General features: G+C 45.7%; 2 protein-coding genes across 5 annotated transcripts in view; one reads left to right on the forward strand and one right to left on the reverse strand.

Annotated features, from left to right (window-relative positions):
• The window catches only part of TMEM170B (transmembrane protein 170B), a 210,425-nt gene that overhangs the window by 166,364 nt on the left and 22,419 nt on the right, over positions 1-21,642 (forward strand). The window lies entirely within an intron of this gene.
• ADTRP (androgen dependent TFPI regulating protein) overlaps positions 1-21,642 on the reverse strand; it is a 73,921-nt gene that overhangs the window by 14,550 nt on the left and 37,729 nt on the right. For 3 of the 4 annotated variants that reach the window (XR_011462300.1, XM_070361295.1, XM_005905492.3), the window contains exons 5-6: positions 16,725-16,840; positions 3,938-4,089 (exon numbers count right to left, since the gene is read on the reverse strand). Coding sequence is in view for 3 of the 4 variants with exons in the window: in XM_070361295.1 (XP_070217396.1) it covers positions 3,938-4,089; positions 16,725-16,840 (268 nt within the window). In the remaining variant the exon portion in view is untranslated. Of the gene's footprint in view, positions 1-12; positions 3,718-3,937; positions 4,090-16,724; positions 16,841-21,642 lie in introns of those variants that run through there. The other variant, XM_070361296.1, reaches the window with a different exon arrangement.

Here is a 21,642-nt window from a genome sequence, read left to right on the forward strand (position 1 = left end):
CAGAATTCCAAGCTTTTCTTTAGATCTCCTGAATGACAGTCTACATCTTAACAAGATCCTAATTTTAACAAGATTTTCAGGCACATACAAGTTTGAGGGTCACTGTTCTGTGACAGTGGTTCTTGACCCTGAATATAAATTAAAATAACTGAGAAGTTTTGAAAAATACCCGTGCTACGTCCCCATCTCCATGGATGGATTTAATTGGTCTGGAGTGGGCTTGGGACTTAGTATTCTTAAAATTCCCCTAGTGATTTTATAAATCTATAGTCACATTTGAGCACGATTACTAGAGAGACACCTGCATATGACCTGGGTCCTAACTGATACTTCTTGATTACCTGGTGGCTGGCTGGTGACCTCCAGCCAGGGTAGCTCAGGATTTCAGTAGCAGAGATTCCAATTAATTTTAGCCTCCATTAGCCTGACCTCCCATTTCACTCTGTAAGTTCTCTAGGAACTACACTACCTCTGTCAATTTGCATTCTTAGGTGGTTGCTCCCACTCCATCCAGCGTTCTTGCCTGGAGAATCCCAGGGACAGAGGAGCCTGGTGGGCTGCCATCTATGGGGTCACACAGAGTCAGACACGACTGAAGCAACTTAGCAGCAGCAGCAGCAGGTGGTTGCTACTTTTAATCACCTTCAGCTGGGGAAACTGATAACATGTGCATGCCATTGCAGGAGATGATTGGAATATCCACACAGAAAAGAAGGTTACTGATTTTTCCTTGGTGAGAATGAAATTATTACAGCAATAGTAATAATGTAATTATTAGGGCAGTAGTGGCTAACCCTGTGTGCCAGACCCTGTTCTTGGCAGTTGACACTTCCCAAGTCATTTCTGATCCTCCAAAATCCCGTGAGAAGGGTACTAAAATTGTCTCCATGATGCATAAGAGAAAACCAGAATGCAAGGACATGGAGTGCCTTGCCCAGGGTCATAGGTCTGTAAGTGGTGAGCCCGAGGGAGGAGCCCAGGCAATCAGGCACAGAAGTTTTCTCCTAACCACTGCCTCCTGCCGCATCATCAAAGCACTCCTCTGAATTTCTGTTCTCATCCAAGGAAGCTCAGGCTGTGGGAAAGGCTGGAAAGCAGAGTGAGCCCTCAATTCGGATGGAGTAGGTGGCTACTTACATGTTTCCATACATCCAGAACAGAGGGTTTGGAGAGGGACTCAGAGATAGAAGGATGTGTTGTTCAAGCCTGGCCAGGGTAAAACTCTGTTCACATGTGCACAACAGGCATTAACCAGGACGGTCCTGGGCAAACGGAGATGAGCAATTGCCCTTCATACAGGTCATCTTATCACTGAGGACCTGAATGCATTAATGCAGATAGGTAAGCAAGAGTCAGGGCAGGGCCTGGCTCACAGAGACCCTTGTGAGCCTTCTGAAGACTCGGATTTTCATCTGTCAATTGAGGAAGACTTACAGAGCTTTCAGGCTTCCCTGATAGCTCTGTTTGTAAAGAACCTGCCTGTGATGCAGGCGACCCCAGTTCCATTCCAGGGTCAGGAAGATCCGCTGCAGAAGGAATAGGCTACCCACCCCGGTATTCTTGGGCTTCCCTGGTGGCTCAGTTGGTAAAGAATCTACCTATGATGTGGGAGACCTGGGTTTGGTCCCTGGGTTGGGAAGATCCCCTGGAGAAGGGAAAGCCTACCCATTCCAGTATCCTGGCCTGGAGAATTCCATGGACTGTGTAGTCCATGGGGTTGCAAAGAGTCAGGCATGACCAGTGACTTTCACTTTTACTTTCTTTACAGGGCTTTCAGCAGAATAGGAAGTGAGAAATATTTTCACATATTTAGCTCTGTTTACTTGTAGATGATTTAAGTGTTCACTGGGGACATGGCTAGCTTCCCAGGTGGCTCGGTGGTAAAGAATCGGCCTACTAATGCAGGAGACTCAGTTTTGACCCCTGGGTCGGGAAGATTCCTTAGAGTAGGAAATGGCAACCCACTCCAGTATTCTTGCCTGGAAAATCCCACGGACAGAGGAGCCTGGTGGGCCACAGTCCATACCGTCCCAAACAATCAGACACGACAGAGTGAATGAACATGCAAGCCAGTGTTCACTGCCATTGGAATTTTATGTGATCTAATTTCTCTTTTAATTTCTTATTTAACCATTTATAATTAAGATCAGTTCAGAATAGAACACATCCTATTCCAATGCTACATAGAATTCATATAGAATACCCATTCTGCTCTTAAGGAGTTAAAAATCTAGAGAGAAGAGAGAAACACAGCCCCTGATGGGAGTGTCTGTCTCTAATATGAATATTCACACATGCATGATGCAAATGAGCGACCACATGTTGACACTAACTCGTTTGCTCACTGGGGCTTTCGTGGAAAACTGGATATAGTACTTAAACAATGAGGCTTATTAAAAGGGCTTTGTGTTGAAAACAGCAATTTCAATAATATGAATACAGTGAAAAATTTTTTTAATTCAATAAAATGTTTAAAAGTCACTGTAGACTGTCAATTTTAAAATTAATCCTATTGAACTCAATACAATTGATTTAAAAAGTTATTGTTCTCTAAGCTCTGAGTAATCACTTTTTTCTCTGCACATTTTCTGCCAAGTTTTAAATGGATTAGTTTTCTTCCTTCCTTTCTTTCTTTCTTTTTTTTTTTTTAATATAGATTTTGGGAAGGCATCAAAAATCTACCCAGAACTTCAGGAAGCCAAAACTAGTTAGAATCAGAAGTCAGCACATCTGAAATGTCAACACTTTTTTTTTTTTTTTTTCTGGATAATTTCCTGTGATTTGAAATCCTGATTTTTTGGGTAATTTTTAGTATGTCATTTTTTTCTTTTAAAGTGTTTGCTTTCAAGGAGAATATTGCCTTTGAGGCTTTCTTAACCAGTTAAATTCTCCAAGCATCGAAAATACGTGAGAAAGCCAAGTTGTATGCTTATTTCTCCAGGGTCTCAGTCTCCTCTCAGAAATATACACTCTTGTACAGAACCTTCTGAAATTGTTGGTTTTTCTTTTTCATTTTTTTGCATACACAGGCTTATGTTTTCACACCAGTTCATAGATTGGGCAGAAGATGCCACTTCTATTTTAATGGAACAGAATGGCTCGTGGGTGTGTGGTGGGGGCCTGTGTGTGACTCTTGCCTTCCTTATGTACAAAATCAGAGTGGAGTTCCCGCACTTCTCCTGGGGTAGGTAACAAATCATGGATATTTCGCAACCTGACTTTTCCGTGGTTACTTTTCCAAAAGAAAATATTCTGGGGGTGGGAGCAGTGGGGGAAGCAGGGAGGAGAATGAAATCTTCCACTTTAAAACCAACTAAGTTAGGATTATTTTTTTGCTATGAAGAAGCAACGTGGTTCTGCTTACCTATAATTAGAAAGCTCAGCTCTCTGACATACTCACATTGCCTAAAGCCTCCATCGAGAATTCTGATCTCAAGTACAGGGTGTGATTTTACCTGATGAACACTTTACTGAAGTCTGAGAAGCAACCTAGTGGGAGAGGGGTGGTAACTCTTTAGGGAAGGCACAGCTGAGGGTGGGAGGAGCTCAGAAGGTCATCTGGACCCATTTCAGTCGAAGAAGAAATCTTGACATTGAAGAGCTTGTGAATCTCAAGTCCCCATTAAGGGAGGGAGGTTCTGCGTCCATTTTTGCATGGAGGGGATGGTGACACCGTGCTCTTTGGATCCGAAGCTCTCTAAGCAAGATGGCGTTTAGCTGTAAAGTTAAATGAGGTGTTGTTTGGAGGAGCAGTGGGGGAGATAATTTGATGGGGTCTTTTGACAAAGTGGGAACCTCCCCCAGGCTTTTTCTTACTTTGGACAAAGGCATCAAACATTACTGCCTTCTGCTTTACTAGGGCATCCTTCTGTTTTCAGGAGGAGTAAAGACACATAACAAAGACATGTTTCTGTACGTAAAAGAGAAATGAACTGACCCCACTTCCAGTGGTTGAGCTTCTCTCCAAATAGGTAGATGCCGATGGTAAAGATGTAGCTGAGAGAGAAGAAGGCTGCTAGACCCCCTGGGCTGAGTTTGGCAAACACAGGATATACCCATGTACCCGTCTCAGAGTAGATCCATAGGACCCTGCAAAAAATGACAAATCACAATGGTTAGGACAGCAGCGGGGAGAAAGCCGCAGTCCCTTCAAGACCAATGAGATCCTGGAATCCAGGCAGAGGGAAAGAAGCCCCAGGGAACATTTTTTTTTTAACAGCTGTGCTGTTTGCTGAAGCTACAGAAGTGAGTATTTCCTGGATAACTAGACTGTTTCATTGAGACCTTCTGTTTTATGCGCTGGGCTGGGCTATTTTACCCAATCCATTAAAATTCAACGATTATAAAAGAATATGGGAAAACATTGTACACATCATTAGCTAAACAAAATGTATAAGAACATGGATTATTTCTTCCCCTGAGAGATATGACCTGCTGAGACATTGAACTTGCTGAGATGGTGCCCAATATGCTCACTCTCAGCCAGACAAGTGGGGTTTGCTTTTCTGTACCTAAGAGTTAAATGTGGCTTTCCATTAGCTCCCCCAAGCCCGTTGGGGTAGGAGGGGCAGAGACTGAGCACTATTACTCTAATACAATAGGCCTGGGGTTTAATTGTTGGCCTCGATTTCAGCTTGGGGAAATAGCCGTGGGTAGAGTATTAAGTAGGAATGGATGGATCTCCAGGAGGCTCAGATTTTGCTCTTGTGAGGATAGAATATAAGTCATTTCTGTCAGCCAAGAGAAGGAAAAGAAATGCTGGGAGAGGAGCCATGATGTCTAAGTGAAGCCTAAAAATGCAGTTTGCTGGAAACAAATTGCACCAGAAGATGCCAGAGTCTGAAATAACTCCTTAAATATGAGGAAGATGATGTAGCAGCTACAGTTTATACTTGGTTAAGAGTACAGAACGTGGCCCCAGGCTTCTGTGATTCAGATCCTAGCTCTGCTTCCTACTAGCCACGCTGCCTTCACTAATTTATTAAGCTTCCTCTCCCCCTAAGCTCTGTGTAAAGTGGGGATGCACAGGGCATACACCTTATAAGGCTATTGTAAAGATTAAGGGCGTTAATTTAACACATGCAAATTACACACACCAGCGTCTGGCATATCATAATCATTCTATAATAATTTAAAAGCTTCTCTTCTCCGAGGGATGGCACAGTGGGCATGCCTCAGCAATTTCTTTATGGCTATTCATCCCTTGTAAAACTTAGCACAGCCTAGCTTATGCTTCAGAAACGATGTTCAGATTTGGATATCCCAGGGTGTCATAGGAGTTCAGATGGAGGAATGAAAATTATGCACTTAATTCAATTTTTAGAACCCAAGCGTTCTTGGTTGTTTCAAATACTTCGTCAAATGCTTTGTTGGAAGAGAGAAGGCCTAATATCAGGGCCAGGCCTAGGGTGAGGTGAGGGAGGTGAACAGAAGTTCATCTCTACGTATCAAAGGACACAACCAACAGGATATAAAAGGCAACTTACAGAATGGGGAAAATATTTACAAATCATGCATCTGATACAAGATTGTTATCCAGAATATGCAAATATATAAAGAACTCTTAGAACTCAACAGGAAATAAAAAATCCAATGAAAAATGGAAAAAGGATTTGAATAGATCTTTCTATAAAGAAGATATACACATGGCCAGCAAATACAGGAAAAGGTGCTCAGTGTCACTAATCATTAGGGAAATATGAATTAAAACTGCAGTCAGATACTACCTTCATACTCATTAGACTGTCTTCTATTAAAAAAAAAAAAAAAGAAGAAAGAAAAAACATCGAGTGTTGAAGAGAATGTGCAGAAATTGGAACCCCTGGGCACTGTTGTTGACAGGAATGTAAAATGGTGTAACTGCTATCCGTATGGCAGTTCCTGAAAAAAATTAAACCTAGAATTACCATATGATCCAGCAATTCCAACTTCTGGGCACAGACTCAAAAGAATTGAAAGCAAGGACTCAGAGATATTTGTACTCCTATGTTCATACCAGCATTACTCACAATAATTAAAATATGACAGCAACCCAAGTGTCCATTTAAGGATGAACAGATAAAGTGTGGTTCAGGTATACACACACAATGAAATATTATGCAACCCTTGCATGTATGTGTGCTAAGTCATTTTAGTCGTGTCCGACTCTTTGCAACCCTATGGACTGTAGCCCGCCAGGCTCCTCTGTCCATGGGATTGTCCAGGCAAGAATACTGGAGTGGGTCGCCATGCCCTCCTCCAGGGGATCTTCCCGACCTAGGGATCAAACCCACATCTCTTAAGTCTCCTGCATTGCAGGCAGATTCTTTACTGCTGAGCCACCGGGGAAGCCCTATGCAACCCTCAAAAGGGAGGAAATCCTGACATGTGCTAACATGAATGGAACTTGAGGATACTAGGTAAGATAAGCCAGTCACAAAGGGAAAAATACTGTATGATTCCACTTACATGAAGTACTTAGGGTCATCAAACGGATAGACCAAGCAGAATGGGGCTGAGGGAGGAGGGAATGGGGAGTTTCTGTGTAGGGAGTACAAAACTTCAGTTTGGGAAGAAAAGCATTCTGGAAAAGGATAGTGGTGATGGGTGCACAGCAGTGAGAATGTCTTTAGTGCCACTAAACGGTGTCCTCGAAATGGTAAATTGCATGCTGTGTGTGTGTCGTTCTGGCCCTGCTGGTGTTGCTCTGCTGCCCTGGACTTGTCTAGATGCTGCTCTCATGTCCTCAGAACAGGACAATAACAATAACAGTTATTAGCGCTATGACTAATGCTGGAATTCTGTGACACGTGTGTCCCGTGGGTGCATTCTAGAAGGACACCCATGACACTTCTTTCCTGCCTGGCTGCATGACAGGACAGAGGAAGGGACAGAAAGGAACATTTTAGGGACAGAAAGCAAATACCCTCAAGTACCTAGGGCCAGGCGTTTGGGGTCGGTGAGGAGCTCCAAACAGACTCCAAACGGGTTGCATTAATTTGCTTGCTTTATTTCCTAGAGTTGAAGTTAGGGCTTCCTAGTTTCCATGCACATTTACATAAGATAGTATACAAATAAGGACGTTTTCCTAGAGGCCTGGAAAGTTTCTGTTTATTTACTTTTTGTTTCCTCCAGAGTAAGGTTTGTAAAGGAAATTTCCTGAGGTAAGTTAACGAAGTCTGTGCTTTCCCAGAGAAGGTGCAGAGAAAGTTATAAGTGTGATAACTGACGGCGGGGAAAGTAATGCAAATACAAATAGAGTGTCAGGGGAGATGGCAGTCAATTTAATGCAGGACGGTCCGCAGAGAGGCTTGAGTGCAGAGATAGTCATGCTCAGGTGCTATTACCTCTTTATGGCTTGCTAGAATATATGTAAAAAGGGAAGAGAGAGAGGGAGGGAGAGGCGGAAGGAGAGGGCGGAAGTTGGGAGGCGTGGGGGAGGGGAAAGGCACTCAGCCTGCATGCAGCTGAACCCTCCTGGTCCTCCCCCCGTCAGTGTTAGGTCCTCCCTGGTGGGGTGGTGGTGATGGTTTAGTTGCTCAGTCGTGTCCAACTCTTGTGACGCCATGGGCTGCAGCCTGTCAGGCTCCTCTGTCCGTGGGATTTTCAAGGCAAAAGAATACTCCAATGGATTGCCATTTCCTTCTCCAGGGCCGACCCAGGAATCGAACTCAGGTCTCCTGCATTGCAGGCAGATTCTTTGCTGAGCTATGAGGGAAGTCCCAGGTCCTTCCTAGCTGCCAATCTGATCCCACGGAATCCTATTTAGGTATTTCTGCAGGGCACTCATTTCATGATTTCAATCCAGGATCCTCCGTTCCATCTACTTTCCACACCGCAGCAACTCAATAATGTCTCTAAAAGAAAAATACCTATTCCCGGCGCTCCCCCCTCCTCCCAGGGGATCCACGTTGATTTAGGAAAAAGCCCACACTCCTCCCCCAGCCTACCTGGCCCTGCCCTGTCCACCCGTCCACCCACCCATCCTCAGATCTGCAGCCCGACCATTACGGACCCATTTCTGTTTCTTGAATGGACCAAGCTCTGCAGCTTCTGCATCCTGCTATGATCTCTGGAACAACTCTGATCTTCACCCTTCCAAGGACACACTTCTTACTCTGTCCCTAGCTGAATCTTCCTCACGTTTGAATTTTAACTTAAAAGTTCATTTCTCCAGGAAAAGTTTCCTGCCCATTCTTCCCACAACCCACATCCGATTAGGTTGCCATGCCGTGTGCTTCCCCGACCATGAATTTACCCTGCCCTCATATTTGTCTGTCTTCCTTCAGGGCTTCTGGGAGCTCTATGAGGATGGGGATTTTATCTGATATGTGTTATCTGTTTCCCAAGTTCCTTATTTTTAAATAAATGGCTGTTGAGGGGGCACCACGAGCACCAGTGTTTCCTTTTAACTGCTGTTCGCTGTGGCTTCTACAGGCAGGCCTTGGCTGCTGACGCAGCAAGAACACCGCAGAAGTGTAAACAGTAGCCTTCCAAATAGTAGTTAATTAGCCGCTCACTTTATTAATACTTTGAAGAGGTCAATGCTTCTGACCCTCAGTTCGGCAAAGAATACTGTATGTGGAGCTGTCTGCCACGTGAATCTATGTGAGTCAGGCTAAGAGGGCATAAAGTGGTAGCCAAACATTAATCTTTTATAATCTCCTCATCCTAAATCTTGTAGCATCAAATGATGATCATAAAATTTGTATTTTCTGTGTCTTATCAATAGTGGAAGTCTGTTGGGTTAGAGGTTAGTAGATAACTAGGGGTTTGGTCGGCTGCAGGCACATAATTCTCAACGTTTTAATTCTCACGTCATATCTTTCGAGACCAGCAGAATAAACAGAATGGTAGGATCCTCTGGTTCCATGTTTTCATAGACTTCATAAGTAACCCTGTGAGAGGGTCACAGTTACATCTGATGCCAGAAAGCAAGCACAGTCTGCATTTACATTTTGTGAATAAATTCGACAAGTTAGCAGAGGACTTCCTGCACTGAAAATGCCCCTGAGAACTTGTTCCCTGGTGACTCCTTAGCATGGGGGTGGAGCTGGTACTGACTTCGAAACTCCTGCCTCAGTTCACCTATCTGTCCAGGGTTTCTGTTCCTGACAAGATACGAAGGATGATCGCTTCCCGGGTGGTTCAGTCAGTAAAGAATCCGTCTGCTATACAGGAGACCAGGGTTTGATCCCTGTGTCAGGAATATCCTCTGGAGAAGAAAATGGCAACCCACTCCAGTATTCTTGCTTAGAGAATTCCATGGACAGAGGAGCCTGGCGGGCTACAGTCCATGGAGTCACAAAGAGTCAGACATGACTGAGCTACACTTTCACTTTCCTAGCTTTAATAACTACAAGAGTTAAATTTTTTTTAATATAAAGTTGTGAAGTTCTACTAGTGCCCTAAAAATAAATTTCCTGCATGATTTACTTTCAAATAAATCTTAGGTGGGAAGCAAAAAACATAAATAAATAAATAAAAATTTTTTTTAAAGGAGTGAAAAGAAACTGTGAAGCTAGAGTGTTAGATAAACAAACAGTTTACCTGGGTGGGTGTTTAAAATACCAGCATTAATGTGAGTTGTTGGGGGTGGCAGCCTCTTCATAGCATTTAAAACTGTTGCCCACCCTCGCTGGAAGGCTCCCTTCTGCCTCAAAGATTCCTCTTCCCTCAGGGCCATGGGGTTCTTTCATGTTCCTGGTTTTCTACCATCTGGTCATTCTTGGTACTTTGCGGCCCCTTCTGCCCCTTAGAGGAGGGTGTTTTCTTAGCCTTTGCTGCCCACTTCCTCCTCTTCCCTCTGTCTTCTCTTGAGAAACCTCATCCCACCACGGGGCTCCACTTCCTGCATCTCCACAGTCCCACCTCCTTGGAGACTGCCAGATCTGCATTTCCAATTGCAAGTTCCTCTAGACAAGTGGCTCATCTTTGATTGAAGATTTAGAGTTGTCTTTAGGGCATTAGTCACTCGGCCATGTCCGACTCTTTGTGACCCCATGGACTAAATGTAGTCCACCAGTCTCCTCTGTCCATGGAATTCTCCAGACAAGAATACTAGAGTGGGTAGCCATTCCTTTCTCCAGGGGCTTTTCCCGACACAGTGATTGAACCTAGGTCTTCTGCATTGCAGGCAGATTCTTTACCGTCTGAGCCATCAGGCTGAGTCCAGAGTTGCCTTGGGCATTCTAAAAATTCTGATGCCCAGGACATATCCTGAACCAATTAAACCAGAATCTTCTGGAATGGGACCCAGATATGGGCTTTTAAATTGGCTTTTTAACATTATGCTGCTAAGTCACTTCAGTCATGTCTGACTCTGTGCAACCCCATAGATGGCAGCCCACCACGCTCCCCCGTCCCTGGGATTCTCCAGGCAAGAACACTGGAGTGGGTTGCCATTTCCTTCTCCAATGCATGAAAGTGAAAAGTGAAAGTGAAGTTGCTCAGTTGTGTCCGACCCTCAGTGACCCCATGGACTGCAGCCTTCCAGGCTCCTCCATCCAAGGGATTTTCCAGGCAAGAGTACTGGAGTGGTACCCCAAAACTATTTGTTTTCTAACGTCTCCATATCTTTTAATGGAATCACCATCTTCCCAGTTCACCAGCTGAAAATCCGGAGTATTCTCCTTGATTTTTCCTTTTCATTAGCCTACTACACACCAATCAATCCATAAAACCCCATTCTGTTCCACCAACAATATGTCTCAGGTATGTCCCTCGTTCCTAATTGTACAGCTATATCCATTTTCAACCTCTTCTTATCTCTCACTTTTGTAACAGGCATTTTGGGTGAACAGGAACTGAGATTTGCACAGGAAGCATGAAAAGTGTAGACACTCATTTCCATGCCTAGCCCTCCATTTCCATTCCTCTTCAATTTGCATGCAGGCTGACCTGGACCCCAGATGTTGATAACAGGGGAAGCTGTGTGGCATCTTTATATTTATTTTCCTATATTAATTTACATGAGGGCTAAGGAGTTCTTCTGTGGAAAATGAGGCTAGGATTCCGACCCCAACTTTGTAGGCTGTAAAACAATGGTGCCATCTAGATGGTCCTGGACTAAGGTCACATCTCAGGAAAGGGTCACAGTGACTCTGGGAGGGAATTTACACAGTGCAGTAGAAGGGGTAGGAGAGGGTTGTTGGCGCGTGTATAACATGGAGGCTGGTCCTGGAACTCAGCTCAGTTCGCCCTTCTGGCAGTTTCTAATGTCTTCTCTGGGAAGATGTCTATGTGTGTAACTGTGTAAACGGGTGCAGAAACTTAGAGGGTTATTACACTAGGAGTGACCAGACAGCTCTGCTCTGGGCCCTCACCCAAGTGAGCACAGAACAGAAGATAGGAATCATTTCTTTCCCCGTAAGAACTGCAGTTGAGCAGTGACTTTACAGATCTCTCTCCCCAGGCTGGGGTATAGTTGCACAGCTGTGTGACACTTGCGCCTGGCGTGGAACACCTGACACCCTGGCAGAGACACCTACTGCATCAGCAGACTTCTGGTCCATCAAGAGCAAGGTGTCGGCGCACTGCAGGCCAGCTGGGGCTGCTGCAGTAGCAGCAGCAGCATCCTACTTCTGCCAACAGTGGAGACTGGCCTGGGGCTGCTGCAGTAGCAGCAGCAGCATCCTACTTCTGCCAACAGTGGAGACTGATGGGCGGGGGCAGTGTGGGCCGGGACAGTGGTGGGGCGGTAAGCTGACCTTAAGGCAGGTCCCAGTGGAGTGTTGAATCCCAGAGGTTGGGTACTGTGACTTTACAGTCTGTGAGGGAGAGGAATGCTCAGGACAGTGTACACAGGGCCATGTGTGAACACTCACTGAGTTGTTAAGATCCCTCGGAGATGGCAGTCTTGGAGGACTAGACCCCTTGCAGAAGGATGTTCCAAGCGTCCAGACGCTGCAATTGTGAAATATCCATGGATGTAGAATAAACCATTGTGACTGAACTGGATGACTTCAGAGCATTCTGGATGGCTTTTTATTTGGATATTGCTTGATTCTTGCTTTCCACGTCTTGCCGCTTCAATCCATTATAGGTACAGTTGTCAGGATAGTTTTTTTAAAGCCTGACTCTCTGGCCAAGTTATAATTCTCACTCCTAATGCCACAGCAAACAAACAGCAGCAACGGGCACATCTCATGTAGTCTATACCCTCCAGCCTGCCATCTGCAAGACTGTGAGCGGGCAGTTTCAGGGTCATTTCCTGTTAGTTTCTTTCACTTGTAGGTCCGGCTAAAGTGAAACCATTGCTTTAATGGGATCTGTGTCCTCTTGGCTTTGCGATTGTGCTGTGTTGTTCAGTTTCTATTTTTTTTTTTTTTTTTTTTGCTGCTCCAACCCAGCCAGTCCTTGAGGGCCCAGATCCAACGACACCTTTGATGAAGTCCTTCCCACACGGCCCAGCCAGACGTAACCGCTTCCTCCTTGTGTTCCTGTTGGCTCCTCATACTTGTTATGACAGTTTATCACTTCCCATCTTGTGTTCTTATAATTTGCATGCATGGCTCATCTCCACTTATTAAGAACAAACCCCCTCCCGGCTGGGGCTTGGCCTTATATAGCTTTGCTTTCCCCAGCAGGACCAGTCCTGTGTTAGGGGAAATATTTGTTCAATAAAAGAGTGACTAAAAGCCAGCAGTAGGAACATTTCTGTTTTCCTGCTCTTCAGCACAGCCTCACAGAGAGCTAGGTGATGTGTTCCGGGGTGAGAGAGAAGGGTGGAGTGAGTGAGCTACCATATTTATACATGACTAATGCTTTCCAAAGGAAATGAAAGATTTACAGTTATTACTACATTGCGAAGCTTTATTTTCCCTCTTCAGGGTCAACCCTCCAATTTTGCAATCTGAAAAATAACAAAAAAGCAAGTGCCACATAGGAGGCCGTCCCCATGGTCTTGGGGACTATTTTTAAGTCATTGTAACATGGTTTCAGCAGAGAAATGCTTCCCCGGGTCAGGGCTGTTTCCATTTTTTTGACTCATGTTGGTTTCCCACGCTCTCTCTGGCTCGGGACCATATTCTTTACCTCATTCCTGCTATGTGGTTTCCCTATTTGAGCATCCAAATGGACACGCCTGACAAATGACCCTAAAATATCTCCATGGATATCCACAGTCTGTGGGACTTGTTGATGGTCATCTGTGGCCGAGAAGGCCCATGTAGCCCCCAGGGTGTTACATAAGGGTGGAGGCAGCTGGCAGCAATGAGTCTGAGCTCCTCTGGTGAGGGAACAGCCAGAGTGGGGAGCTGTCAAGAAGGAGGGCAGCGTATAAAGCCGGTATACAGGTGCCTTTGGTGCACTCCAGCAAAAATGAGGCCTACGGGCCAGAGTGCTGATTTTGTACTTCCTTAACGAGTTGTTGTTGTTTCATCACTAAATTGTGTCCTCTCTTTCATGACCTCATGGACTGTAACCCACCAGGCTCCTCTGTCCGTGGGATTTCCCCGGCAAGAATACTGGAGCAGGTTGCTATTTCCTTCTCCAGAGGATCTTCCCGACCCAGGGGTCGAACTCCCATCTCTTGCATTGGCAGGCAGCTTGCTTACCAGTGAGCCACCTGGGAAGCCCCTCATTAATAATAAGAAAACCCAAATCCCAAAACACTTCAACTCCCTGTCAGGGTCCACTTGCCTACATTCCTGCTGGTGATAAGCCTCCGTCCCTTCCCTTCATTTGCTCTATTATTTCGCTGTAACGTACAGTTTGAGCACAGACCTGAGAAGGACTTCATGCAAGCTTTTAGACTCTAGAGATGATGGTAAGATTGTTTGCATTCTCACCCCTCCAGCATTTAGTAGCATATATTTTACACCGTGTTAGTCCAGGCTTCTCTGTCCGTGGGATTCTCCAGGCAAGAATACTGGAGTGGGTTGCCATTCTCCAGGGGATCTTCCAGACTCAGGGGTCGAACCTGGGTATCCCACATTGCAGGCAAATTCTTTACCATCTGAACTGCCAGGGAAGTCCCAAACAGGGAGTGAACAAAATACTTGGCCATCTGAATACACTGAAAAGAGAACTGGATTTGAAAGTCCTTGATTTAAGTCTCAGCTTTGATTTTCCCTCGCCATGTGACCTTGGCCATGTCATTTAACCCGCTGAGCCTTCCATCACCCACCCTGTCTGATTCTGTTTGCAGACTGATTGATATCATCATCTGTAAGCCAACATCAACTCTCCAGAGTTACTGCAAATGCCACAAACTGGCTTCCCTGTCTTGTTCCTCTTTAATTTACACACTTTTCAGCCAGAATCATCTTTCTAGTCATCTTTCTTCCACAAGCCACGTTATTTCACCTGTCTGTGAAAACTTTCACAGAGAAAACCCCCTCCGTTCAGAAGTCTGAACCCACTGATGTGAATTCTTGATCTAATTCCTCCCTGTCTTCCAGTTTAGCCATGCCCTCAGCTCCTCTAGCCTTTCGGGTATGCCCTTCCCTCTGCCTGACTCTCTTTTCCACATCGCTGTTGACTTAACGTCAGACACCGCCTCCCTTGAGAAGCCAGTCCTCGACATTCTCCAGCACCCTGTGCTTATCCCTTTGAGAGTCTCATCACCCTGTTTGACCATCGTCTCTTTTCCTTTCTCTGTCTCGGGCAGTTCTTGAAGGCAACCTGGTATCTTGTACATCTCCGTGTCCTCATACCTTTTGCTCAATGCCTGGCATTGAGGAATAAGTGCCTTCTTGTTATACCTCCTTTCTCCAACACCCACGTTCCCTGCATGTCAGAGTACATGCCCGGGCAGCTATGAGCCAAACCCTCTTGACCATTGCATTTCATCTTTACAGGCATCACAGTTTTCTCCAAATACCAGTGGCCTCAGGTGCTCTTTGACCTCCTTGGTTTCTGAGGAGAAAGAGTGAGGGTAGATATGAGGATTGATTATCAACCCCCAAGTCCTTAGGCAGAAAAAAATTAATAAACCAAAAATGCTATCTTATATACAAAGTCTAAAAGTTACCCTTGGCAAGAAAGAATAAAATCAGCTGAAAGTCCACCAAAAAAAAAAAAAAAAGCCAGTATGGAAATGCATGTGCGTAATCAACCAGCTACCATCCTGCTTCTTCTCAACACACACAAGAGGAAAAAATGTATCTTTTATGCATATGCTTACCCCACCCCAGGTCCTAGATATTCTGTAGTTAATCCTCACATGTCCCACCACTCTCCAGTTCAGTTCAGACCTCTGACTCTTTACCCCATGAATCGCAGCACACCAGGCCTCCCTGTCCATCACCAAGTCCCGGAGTTCACCCACTTTCCATCAACTCGGTGGCGCTTCATCCAGCCATCTCATCCTCTATTCCTCTTCTCCTCCTGCCCCCAAAGTCTTTTCCAATGAGTCAAATGATGTGGCAGAGGCATTTCAGCTTTAGCATCAGGCCAGTGAACACAGGTGATCTAGGTAGAATGGACTGATTGGATCTCCTTGCAGTCCAAGGGACTCTCAAGAGTCTTCTCCAACACCACTCTCCAATCACATGCTGTTTGGCAAGATGATTTCTTAGGAAAGGAGCTCCAGACCTCAGCTACCAGCAGGTCCCCAGTTTATGCTTTATTCTCTCAAACTGTCCTTTGTTAAAAGGCAGAGGCCCAGGCTAGTGAACAGTGTAGGTCAATGGAGAGCTGGGGTGGATTTACTGAGCAAGTGATTTCTTAGGGAAAGGAGAAACCTGAAGGGACTTTGCCCTCAGGGAAAGAAGGCTGCAGAAGTCCAGGAGGAGCACATCTTGCAAAAGGGAAGGGAAGGCTATCGGCACCTGAGTTCTGGGCATAAAGGTTACGGCTCTAAGACAAAGGCTGGGGAAGCAGGAGCTGCTGGAGACCAAGTCCTGTGGACTGTGTTCTCTCCCAGGCTTTTGTCTCTACCAGAACACTGCCCTGGGTGAAACTTTCCCCCAGTGGGGGTTGGGGAGTTAGCCAAATTGGCAGATGTGAAAAGCTCAGGTGAGTCGAGGCTAACGTAGGAACACCATGATTTACATGCAATCTGCAGGTATTTTCCTTGGTAAGCCCCTCCCAGTAGAGCCAGAGCTTGGCCGTGGATGAGAAGGCTGTGGAATGGAAAGGGGGGTTTCCAGTTACCAGTGCGTGGCCAAGCACTTTCCCTTGATTACAGACACTGGGCAAAATTTCTGAGAATTAGTGTCGCCAGGTGGCTGAATGATGAAAGCTAGGCCAGCTCCTTGTATTATCTCCCAGGCCTCCAGCTAGGCTGTTCTGCAAGCCCCTGGGCAGTTGCCCAAATGCCCTCTCGGTGCTCAAGTGCCAGATGTTGATGCAAATAAGCCCATGGTGATCCAGGCAAGACGGATGGAACAAACCTCGGCCCCTCAATCTGTCAAATGACTTTTCAGATGGAATATGTTTAGGTGCCCTAGGTCATTCAAGCATTCAAACATTTTAATTACAGATGGAACCAAAGATCAATGTTTTCCTAGGGAAAGTAACATGCATAGCTTTACAAAGATGAATTCTTCACGAGGGGTTGGGAGAGCTCGTGACCTGCTGTGTGTGCACGCACGCATACCTACGTATTCTTGGGCAAGTGATGTTTCCACGAGCAGCAAAAGCAAGCAATACGATTCATTTTTTCTTGCAAATTAGAAGATGGTGAAATCCCTGCTGTCCCAAGATGAAGGCACGCTTATAGAACAGTGTGCTGCTTCTGGAATATTCCTCAGAGTCTGGAATGACCAGTCCAAGTTGATTTTTCTCTCTGCCAGTCTTACCTGCTGACATAGGCGAGGCAAGCAGCGGCCAACAGAGTGAGTCCTTTCTTCCTCAGTGGGTAGCAGTGTGGTCTGAGGATGACCTCAACTAGTGAGAAGGGCAGGATGAACGTGTGCTGCAGGAGGAACGGTGAGAGCTAGTCAAGTCAGGGCGCCCCAGCTGCCCCCAGCGCCCCCAATTCTCTCTTCCCCTCCAGTCTCCCCTCCTACACAGACACCAGATGAAACTTTCCAGAACTTGGCTTGGCTCTGCTCCTCAGAGGCCAAGGGCTTACAGCGGGTCTCTACTGCCCACCACATTGATCCGGACTCCTCTGTCTGGCTACCAAGGCTCTTTGTAACACGCGACCACCCTTCTGGTCTTGCGTATTGCCTGCTGCTCCACTATCTTAACACACACACACACACACACACACGCATATGCAACACTCCGTCACCGAACCAGGCTGCTTCCTTCCCTCTTTGCACTCAGCATGCTGTTCCCCCTTCACACTCCTGTTCATGCCTCGACAGTCTGTGTGAGCCCCACCCCCACCCCCGGGTTCATCTCGTCCACGCTGTTCACAGCCAGCGCAGTCTTCCACGCCGCTGTCTCTGAATTTCCCTCTTGCTGGTTTCGCTCCCCCAGTGCCGCTGCATTTATACCCCGTGCCGTGGAGTCTAGCACTCTCGGCGCAGGTTCGTCGGCTCTGTGGGGGAGAGGCCGAGAAGCCATCAGCCCATCTCTGCCCGCTGTGGGGTGCCTAGTTCCGTGGGACGGTCCTGCTGACGGTGATGGGTGCTGGGCAGGGGGTGGGGAGAGGCTCCTCTGAAAACTCTCCCAGCGCTTTCCCTGCTTCACCTCCTCCTTTATAACCATCTGTTTTCTCACATCTTTCAAACTCTTGAACACTAGGTTTTAGTAAACAACGTAATCGAGGATGAGTGGTGTTTTCTGGCACAGACTGGCGTGTCCCACTCCGCTCTGGTTTCTGGGAACTCATCTGGGAGAGGTGACTGGAGTCTATTGGCAATGTCCTTTCATCTATTAAACGCGTTGATTCAGTTCCACTGTGATACTCTGTGCTTATTGGCAAATATCTCGCAGTGTTAGTACTTTACACTTTTTATGTTTAAAGCGAGCATCCCTCTTCCATCCCTTCTCCCCAGTTCCCTCAGCTCTTGGAAGCCACTGAGCCCCACTGCTGAGCCCCGGGACAGCCGTGTCAGCACCTCAATCACAGCAGTGGCCGGGGCTTAGGAATGTCACAGAGCCGCGTCACATGCTCCCGTGCCCGGCTGTGCTATCGTCCCTGTGATTGCCATCCTCCCTGTCAGTGGTGACCCAGCGTGGAGTGGGGTGAGTTCAAGGTTCTGGGATGTCCACAGCGCCAGATGTCCGACGGCAACCTTGCCTGCGGCCGGCGACCAGCTGGAGTGTGGTTGCGTCTCCACGGGTCCCTCCCCAACCCATAGCTGCTGCCCATGCTCCCAGTGATGGCCACCTCAGAGCCCTAGCAATGCTCTGTGACCGCCACTGATGCTCCTTTCATCCTCCAGCAGGCCAGAGATGGGGCTGTCTGCCCAGGGGAGCTGCCTGCCTCTCTGCTCCACCTTCACTCCGGCAGGAAGGTCCGACTTCTATTAGGAACCATTAACAGTCCCATTATACTGGCCACTGATCTGACAGAGTTTATTATCCCTGCCCACAGTCAGCAGCTTCTGTTCTCTACGTTAATGATCGCTTGGAACAGAATTCCTGTGCTACAGTGTGGCGAGTTTGCATCGGGAGCAAATGAGTTCACAGTGATTAATGCTTTTAGGACAAATAACTCAGGAATGCATGACTGGTCGCCTCTTCTAGGAGCCTGCCCTTTGCAAGCGACATTCAATTGGATTTCCAAATGAGTTCTCCCTGATGGCTTCTGGGAAGTTTACTTCAGGGATGTCATGAGTGATGGGCCATATACTGTGGCTTAATACCAGCTAAAAGGTCTTTAAAAGAATCACATTGTTTGATCAGGGCTGAGGGGTAGGAGTGTGGAAAAGAGGAAGATTGTATTCTGTGAGCTTTCTAAATATTGAGCCAGTGCGAAGAGCCAGGTGTGACGCCATAAACCTCCTGGTGTTCCACAGGTACTGGCATTTCACCTCACGTTGACATAAATTACATAACCTTTGTCAGGCAGCACATATTTTTGAAAAAAACAGGAGAAAAATTTAGTAAGAGAAAAATCAAATATGCTTTCTGCTTCCAAAAAATCTAATAATTGGGCTGGGATTGACACAAATTAGAATGCTGCCAAAAATTACTGAAAACAGTGACTCATTCTGTATTTCAATTAACAGTTTCTCAGTTTCCCTTATAAACAGTGAAGCTGACAAAAATTAATTATCTCTGAGGGGGTAAAATATTTCCTTCCAAAGTAAACAAAACATCATGGGCTGCAACAATAGTATGCGTAAACAGAGGGGATGGGAGGAAGCTATCTTTCCTCGTCAACTGAGCCATCATTTCGGTCGATTTTTATTTAAATACCTCATTCCAAGAGCATTGGTTAAAAGGCAAGTGTTGTTCTTTCTTTTCATCTTTTCCTACTAAGTTACACCTTTCCTTCTGTCCTTTGTGTGATACCTACTTCCATCTGAACATCTTGGAGACAGAAACATAAGCATGAAAGACTGATTTAAGTATCATATAGTAATTGCACTTCAGAGTCTGTGGTTGCAAAGTAGCCTTGCAGATAAGTACTAAAATTTACCAGCCTATGGAGAATTCCTGTAAGGTTATACGAATGGCAACACAGAAAGTAACGAGCACTTAGTTTTACTAACTTCATAGTAGACAAGTAGCTGCTCTAAATAGCTTCCCTGCGTCTGAGGTTCAAATTAAAACAGGATGCATTTGCCTGACTATTGAGAAAGACCCAAGTCTTGATCACTCAGATTACCCACAGAGGCGACAAATCTCCCTCCTTTGGAAGGCTAGGATAGCCACACGCTTATCTCCAAGATTTTTGGGGATCCAAGAGCACTTGATTGTTTTCAGCGAAAGAAACTCAGAGAGCCGAGACATTTTAAAAATCAGACAATAACATTTTAAAGTCAGTTCTCTGCCTCTTTCCTCTATTTCATTTCCTTACGACACCAGCCCTTAGGTTGAGTTGACCAACTTAGGTTGAGTTGACCGACTCAGTCAACCAGACTGAGCTGACCAGTCTGAGAAGCCTCCACCTTCTCAGACTGGTCATCGAGAGGCTTTTTCCTCCATGTGCTGTTCCTTGTCCTGAGCTGATGTAACATTGCCCAGTTCACATTTGCTTCAGTCTTCTCCCTCCTTCCTCTCTGTTCGGCAGCACTTGGATCTGAGAATTAGTTCCTTCTATTGGCTCTCCCCAAACTGAGGTTCTTTCTCTCGAGACTCTAAGATCACGTCTTTGGTTTGTTTATCATACTAATGGATAGACATTTAAAATGAAGTTTTAGTGCACCAGTAAGATTTTACTTCTGGGTACATACACAAGAATATTTTTGCTTACTGTACATTAAATATATTATTTTTAAAATGTGTTTCAAAATGGAAGCCTTCACAAAATCTCCTCAAGGCAACCACATGGTCAAAACATCAATTAAAACGTAAACATAAATAAAACAATAGACATGAAGATGGAGGCAAAACAAATCTTAATAGAACACCATTGTACCCGGGCTTGTTATTACAGTGGCAGATCATGTTCCTTAAGCTTGAAAACTACGCACGGTGAAACACACACAGTAAATGGTTGTTTTGTAAATCTTAGTAAGGCAATCTCTGGTTTTGATAATATCCATTTGCCAGCTAAAAAACTTGACCTCACTCCTCACCAGCTTCTCTCACTGTAGTTTCTGCCTCTAAATCCCACAGTTTGGGACAGGGGTGATGGTCTTTCTGGGAATATTTTGTATCCAAAAGCAGAAACCATCTGTATTCTCTGTGGCCCTTGCGTTACTAAAGGTGCAGTTTTGCTGCATAGATGGCAATCTAGGTATGTAGACATAGGTTATATTACTTATTTATCTTAGGGACTTTTTTTCACTCTTCCACCAGGAGTCTTTTCCATATCAAATACGAGAGTTTATGGAAGATAACTGGGTTTGTAAAAATTCCCTTTTCTACTTACTAGGAACTCAAGGGCACAGATTACTGCTACTGCTACTGCTAAGTCACTTCAGTCGTGTCCGATTGTGCGGGACCCGTAGATGGCAGCCCACCAGGCTCTGCCGTCCCTGGGATTCTCCAGGCAAGAACACTGGAGTGGGTTGCCATTTCCTTCTCCAGTACATGAAAGTGAAAAGTAAAAGTGAAGTCGCTCAGTCATGTCTGACTCTTCGCGACCCCATGGACTGAAGCCTACCAGGCTCCTCCATCCATGGGATTTTCCAGGCAAGAGTACTGGAGTGGGTTGCCATTGCCTTCTCCAAGGGCACAGATTAGGCACTACTAAAAGGTATGGACCTAACAGAAGCAGAAGATATTAAGAAGAGGAGGCAAGAATACACAGAAGAACTGTACAAAAAAGAGCTTCACGACCCAGATAATCATGATGGTGTGATCACTCACCTAGAGCCAGACATCCCAGAATGTGAAGTCAAGTGGGCCTTAGAAAGCATCACTACGAACAAAGCTAGTGGAGGTGATGGAATTCCAGTTGAGCTATTTCAAACCCTGAAAGGTGATGCTGTGAAAGTGCTGCACTCAATATGCCAGCAAATTTGGAAAACTCTGCAGTGGCCACAGGACTGGAAGAGGTCAGTTTTCATTCCAATCCCAAAGAAAGGCAATGCCAAAGAAAGCTCAAACTACCACACAATTGCACTCATCTCACATGCTAGTAAAGTAATGCTCAAAATTCTCCAAGCCAGGCTTCAGCAATATGTGAACCGTGAACTTCCAGATGTT

This window comes from Bos mutus, chromosome 23 (assembly GCF_027580195.1).
Source record: "Bos mutus isolate GX-2022 chromosome 23, NWIPB_WYAK_1.1, whole genome shotgun sequence".
Classification (NCBI taxonomy): domain Eukaryota; kingdom Metazoa; phylum Chordata; class Mammalia; order Artiodactyla; family Bovidae; genus Bos; species Bos mutus.